Source organism: Hordeum vulgare, chromosome 2H (assembly GCF_904849725.1).
Source record: "Hordeum vulgare subsp. vulgare chromosome 2H, MorexV3_pseudomolecules_assembly, whole genome shotgun sequence".
NCBI classification, from domain to species: Eukaryota; Viridiplantae; Streptophyta; class Magnoliopsida; order Poales; family Poaceae; genus Hordeum; species Hordeum vulgare.
The window spans coordinates 539,237,289-539,244,102 of NC_058519.1; the positions used below are offsets into that span (position 1 = coordinate 539,237,289).

Genomic DNA, 6,814 nt, shown 5'->3' on the forward strand with positions numbered 1-6,814 from the left:
GCTGACCCCTCGCAATATGGCACGCATCCCCGTCACACTCCCAATAGCTATGTGGGCGCACGATCGAGCGGCGACGTGGCCCACGCGTCGCTCTGTTACTTGGGGTTGTCCGCGAAGGAAAAGCGCGTCGACCGGCCGACTGGCAGGTCGTTGTGTGCCGCTAGCTCTTTGCTGCATTGCTCTTGCTCTAGGGACAATGGGACATACTCTATCTAATTCGTCCGTGGTAGCCGCCGAGTTCATCGTCGCATCGCATGCATCGTGAAGTGCAGTGGTAATAACGGGAAAAGGGCGGGTCAACTCTTGCATGCACGATTCTTTTTTCTTCTTTGTCGCCATTCTCAAGTGTCGATCTCTCTTCAGATCCAGTGCCATGAGGCACTCAGGCCGGCAGCCAGACTCTGCCGGAATGTTCGCAAATAACCAAGCAGAAACAATTCGAAGCGTTGACCGAATCTGCCGCCAAAGGATGCGCCACAGTGTCACATGCACACTACGAACAAAACCTTGTAATTCTTCCCAGTAATTCTTGCGAGCAGCAAGCGGTACAATCATTAATCGGCAAGCCCATCAATCTTCTCAGCACAAGCGTACGAAGGAACAAACAAACCAGAAAAAAAAGGAGAAGAATTTCGGGAGGGAGCGGTTTACACGGATTCCCCCCGGCCCCGGCCCGAGCCAAATATCTACATACACCTGCTAGTAGTAGCAACCAAGCATACAAAGCGCACATTAATCAGCGTGGCGATCCGTCCGTCCGTCCGTCGATCAGGCTAGCGCGGCGAGCCCGCCGCCGCGCATCATCTGGCGGAACTCGTGGAAGTCGACGCGGCCGTCGCCGTCGCGGTCGACCTGGCCGATCATGCGGCGGCACTCCTCGGCCGACCGGCCCTGCTTCAGCCCCAGCGACGCCAGCACGGCGCTCAGCTCGTCCACCGTGATGAACCCGTCGCCGTTGGCGTCGAACACCCGGAAAGCCTCCCGCATGTCCTCGTCCTCGTCCTCCTCCTCCGCCTCCGCGTCCGACGAGCCCTTCTGGCCCCCGCCGCTGCCCGTGGACATGATGGTGCGGTAGAGCTCCCCGAACTCCTCCACGTCCACGCACCCGTCGCCGTCGGCGTCGATGCGCGCGATCATGGCGGCCAGCTCGTCGCCCGGCACGGGGATGCCCAGCTTGCCCAGCGAGTCCTCCAGCTCCTCCCGCGTGATGCGCCCGTCGCCGTTCCGGTCAAACAGCTCGAACACGCGCGCCAGCTCCGCGCGGTCCGCCGCCTTCACCGAGGGCGACATCTTGCTCGGGGCCGGAGACGCCGGCGGTGGGGGCGACGGCGAGGGGGCCGCGCCGCAGCCGCGGGCCGGGAGGATGGAGGAGAGGCTGGTGGGGATGTAGGAGAGGAGGCCGGAGGGTGGCATGGAGGGTGGTGGTGTTGCTTTGCTGTGGAGGCTTTGAAGATCGCTCGAGTTGAGTTGGTTGGGTGGGGAGAGGTTTGGTGGTGGTGGCGCAAAGCCTTTGCCCTGGACCATGGTACTATTTATACTACTTTCTCGCTCGTTTCTTCTTCTTTCTTTCTTTTCATGTAAAAATACTTATATAATAGTACTGTACAATAAAAAGGTTAAAGTGCTTCCGTGTCCTTGTATGTCAAGAGTTCAGTTGACGAAGAATTGGAGAGTGGAGACGGACTATGTTTTCCTGTGTATTGATTTGACTTCCGAATAAAGTGTCATTTTGTCTTATTTAATTTTCTCAGATTTCCCTAATATAGATATACTAGAAAATAGTTTATGTGTTGCAACTAGGGTTGGGTGTTCGGTTTATATGGTTAATACGGTTCGGTTTATTCGGTTCTATATAATTTTGATTTTAAAGAAATAAAAACCGAAATAATCATTCAGAATTTAGAAACCGAACCATATTAACCATAATATATCGGTCCGACTTGTTTGGTTAACCGAAAAACCAAAATTCATGCACTTGTCAGTATATAAGTATAATGACTCAAGAGCACGATTTGGATTGTATAATATAATGTTTTAAATACCGGGCTACGCAAATAGCGGCGAGCCTCTAAATCAGCTATAGCGGGCTATAGCGGCATATTTGTACATGATATCATTTAGCGGCACCCTGCTGAAAAGGCTATAGCGAGGCTATAGCGGGCTATTTAAAACTATGATAATATGCAAAAAATAATCGCAAGTTCTAGCAATCTTTCTATGGTTTGTTCGGTCAAGCAGATTAGTAACCATAATTAAGTAGAAAAAGCACATGAAACGTGAAATTTATTATGTGCGGACAATGCTGATGTCTCCAAACTGTTACACTTTTGAAAATAAGGTATTACATGGGGTATCATACTTGTTCGCTATATTCAGTTTCTGGACACTGAAAACCGAACAAAAACAAAACATCGAACAACCTTATAATTTCCCTTCGAACGAAAAAAAACCAACAAATTAATTAATACGGTTTGGTTTTTTGATTTTTGGTTTTATAGTGCCCATCCCTAGTTGCAACGGAAGAAAATTAATAATACTACACTTCTCTAATCCAATAAGTATGACTCAGCACTCAAGACCCCCAATAGATCCATGCCCTTTGTTACATCTCATCTATGATATCATTTATCCTTGTTTCCATCCTTGTCAACAATAGTCTTACTGCTCACACAATCACAACGCGTTTGAATGGTGTCAGTCTTAAAACGTCTTCCCCTCCGCATAAGATGAGAAATCTGTTTTTTTTTAAAAGGTTTTGATGAGGCGTGCATTTGTGGTTATAGATGCTTTCTTTCGTCTCCAATCCTGGAGGTATTTATTTTCAATCCGTATCGAAAGCGGTATTAAAGAAAGACGGGTCATGCGATATTAATTATGGTTAACATGTAAAATAACATGATATCCGGATTTTACACATTTTTAATCAAACCGCTTGTATAACATGTCAAAGTTTAAAAGATATAGATATTTTTCATAATCATTTGATATGTATTGTGGGTTGATTATCAAAACAATTAGGAGGTTTTCTATAGAAGCAAAATTCTAACTTGAAATTTTGAACTCCAAGTTGATCACCAATAACATCAAAGATTTTCTGTAAAATAGCATGATGAACCAAAAATGTCGAGTAATGCTACACGCGTGGAGTTCACGATTTACGAGATGGTTAGATCTAGTTAAGGTGGACTGCTAGTGAAATTCAAAGGAGGGGGGGGGGGGGGGGCTAGAGAAGGGTGTCCACACACATCCATGAAAATTCGTCGTTGTTGTTATCCCCAAAATTTGTTGGTATAGATATAAATATGGATATATTCACATGACTCGCAAAAAAAAAACAAGGGTACATATACGCTGTGCTGAAAGTATGTGTATCGGAAATGGTACTCTAGACATAGGGGTGTAAATGGCAAATATACAGGATTCGCAAGTCTCGTTTAGTTAGCTAGTTTGATACTCCCTCCGAGTCTTTTAAGAGATTTCATTAGGTGACTAGATACAAAGTAAAATGAATGAATTTATACTTTAAAGTATGTCTATATACATCCGTATGTAGTCCTTTAGTAGAATCCCTAGAAAGACTTATATTTAGGAACGGAGGGAGTAGTTTACATCCCTATCTGGACATGTGTATGTAGGAGCCCATTCCATGAAATTTGCCAAAAATACTAGCAGACAAAAATTGCTGGCACTTTAGAGTATAAATTCATTCTTTTTGCTTTGTATGTAGTCCTTTAGTAGAATCCCTAGAAAGACTTATATTTAGAAACGGAGGGAGTAGTTTACATTCCTATCTGGACATGTGTATGTAGGAGCCCATTCCATGAAATTTGCCAAAAATACTAGCAGACAAAAATTGCTGGCACTTTAGAGTATAAATTCATTCTTTTTGCTTTGTATGTAGTCCTTTAGTAGAATCCCTAGAAAGACTTATATTTAGAAACGGAGGGAGTAGTTTACATTCCTATCTGGACATGTGTACGTAGGACATCCCTATCTGGGCATGTGTACGTAGGAGCCCATTTCATGAAATTTGCCAAAAATACTAGCAGACAAAAATTGCTGGCTGTGGGGTTCGAACCCACGCGCACTTATGTGCAGAAGATCTTAAGTCTTCCCCCTTAACCACTCGGGCAAACCAGCTCCTGTGGCAAACAGCATCATATCTCCCGTAAAATACTATGGTGGCACAACTCACATACTATCATGTTAGGATGACCGTATAGATAAAATGACACTTTATTTAATGTCTTGTTGATCAACGTTGGTGTTCGTGTATATAGTATCTTGTTTTACCACGAAGCATATGATTTTCGCATAACTTGAAAATGCAACCGTTTTATTCTTTATTTGGGTGAGCTATGCTTTGTGCCAGACTTGTTGCCACGATGGAACTAGAGGTTCAAAACTAATGTTGGAAGAAAGACAAAACACATTTGACTTTAGTTTTGAGAATAAATAGTCAGGGCATCTTTAAATCAAACCCTCAAATCGCTGGTAAACATCCCGACCGTGTTGTTTGGACGCAGTTTGTCATCCAACGTCGTCCCTCATCGGTCCATAGACCAGTGTGTGTGTTCGTTTTTTCGCAAACCGAAGCAAATTAGGGGACTTTGCAGAAGTCCAGACCATCGTCGCGTAGGACTCTGACAACCCCGGCCTACACAAAAACACACCCACACCCCAGTCTCCATACCTTTCCCCCTTTTCTCCACCCGCTTCCTCCCCTAGTCGACGCTTCATTGTACCACCCCGCTGCCCATCAAGCCCTTGTCAGATCTCCGCAACCTCCGTCGCTCCACCCGGTAGCCACGTCGCTCTGCATACACCGTCGTTCCACACCTCCCATCCGTCCGCCATACATGTACCATCCGTAACTATGGATGTCGTATGTTGAGCAGCGTGAAATGCCCGTGCTGTTTTTGATAAATTTTCTCCCTTCTTTGAAGCAATAATTTAATTTGTGCATGAAGTACATGTACGGGCACTATGTTGATTCCTATAACAACTCGTTCACAAGGAGGGTTATGCGAATGAAACATCGATGATCCAGGTGCTCCTTGCAGATGTGGAGCATGTGGAAGAGCATGTTCTCAATTTCAACTAATCGATCAAGGGTCATCGGGTGCTAAATCGGAACAACACACGGGGGGCATTTGATGTTGGTGGACTACTACTTTCCCTCCCATGCCCTATTCGCGATTAATTTTTGCCAACGCTTTTCTGTCCGAAAAACTGTGTTTGGTCGCATCTACAATGGCCTTCGGTCCTATGATGACTACTGCATCTTGAAAAATGATGTTGTACGAATAATTGAATTCTCTGGTCACCAGAAGTGTACGGCTGCATTGCAGATGCTTGCATATGGCACGGCCGCAGATTCGTGCAACGGTTACCTCCAGATATCTGAGAGCACATGCGAAGACACCATGGTCAGATCTGCTAGTGCAATGGTCGAGGTGTTGGGACCTCAGTACTTGAGACAACCAACTATTGCAGGCACCGAAAGTCTCATGGCACTCTCGGAAGCAAGAGGATGGACATGGATGCTCAAATCTCTTGATCGCATGCATTGAAGATGAAACAATTGTCCAAAAGCTCTACAAGGACAATACGAGGGCCATGTTAGGAAGCCCATCATCATTATTGAAACGGTTGCGTCACATATTCACATGACCTATGAATTTGGCACTCTTTGTTTGACATGTATGGCTCTGGCTCTCACAATAACATTAATGTGCTTGGTCTCCATTGTTTGTTAGGTTAACTTAAGGACAAGCTTATTCATGCAACTATATTGTCAATGAATATGAGTACAACATGAACTACTAGTTGACAATGTCTATCCTCTGTGGGCTACCTCCTTGAAACCATCTTTGAGCTGGTTGGACAGAAAGTGCTCATTTTTTCCAAAGACAAGAAAGAGCTAGAAAGGAAGTGAAGATGGCAAAAAATGGCATCTGGGCATTGGGGCATTGGAGCCTTTTTTTTGAAGTAACATATTTTATAGCTTGAGAAATTCTATTTTTTTGTGGACGTGCACATATAGCAATGCAGTATAACGGGCCAAAATTACACCAATATACATGCTTGCATGTATGAGAGGTAACATGTAAATATTATTCTTTTTTGTTGATTTGGGCCGAAATTTTATCTTTTTTGTGCACAGTGCAATAGAACATATTATTGAGGGGAATTTCACACGTACTTAGACTACATGCATGTGTATTCATGTAAAAACATATAAAAAATCAAGTCTTTTAAGCATTTGTTTTGGGTTGGTAAAAAGAACCTGCTCCAATGCCCCCATGCTCCAAAGTCAGCTTTAGTGAAGAGGGCATTTGGAATGCTCAAAAGCCGTTTTGCAGTAAGCCTGCTAAACAATGGGGTGCAGAACCTTGTAGAAGGATATTATATGTTGTGTGATCATGCATAATATGATCATGAAGGATGAAGGTGAAGATATTGCCGAAGGTATGAAATTTAAGAACATGGGTGATCCTAACCAACTTTCATGTCAAAATTCGGCCATGTTGGATGAATTCATCCAAATGCATTAACAAATTCGACATCGAGCAACTCATAAGATGTTCAATAAAGATTTGATTGCATATCTGTGTGATGTTAAAGAGGATAACTAGAGCATACATGTGAGTTGAAGTCAAGTTTGAACTATTTTATTTCAAAACTTGGTCGAATTGTACTCTCTTTGTCTCATAATATAAGAGCGTTTTGTTTAGCTTGCAAAATGATCTTACATTATAAGAAGGAGGGAGTAATACTTAAATTAAACATGTCCCAATTGAATATTATCATT

General features: G+C 43.8%; 1 protein-coding gene and 1 non-coding gene across 2 annotated transcripts; both read right to left on the reverse strand.

Annotated features, from left to right (window-relative positions):
• Positions 1-494: 494 nt before the first annotated feature.
• On the reverse strand, positions 495-1,497 carry LOC123430457 (probable calcium-binding protein CML22). Its single transcript, XM_045114329.1, has one exon. It carries the CDS (start codon positions 1,411-1,413, stop codon positions 769-771), a length of 645 nt encoding a protein of 214 aa, XP_044970264.1. The 5' UTR covers positions 1,414-1,497; the 3' UTR covers positions 495-768.
• Positions 1,498-4,057: 2,560 nt separating this feature from the next.
• On the reverse strand, positions 4,058-4,140 carry TRNAL-UAA. The gene has a single exon. It is a non-coding gene; the product is annotated as a tRNA-Leu (tRNA).
• Positions 4,141-6,814: the final 2,674 nt, after the last annotated feature.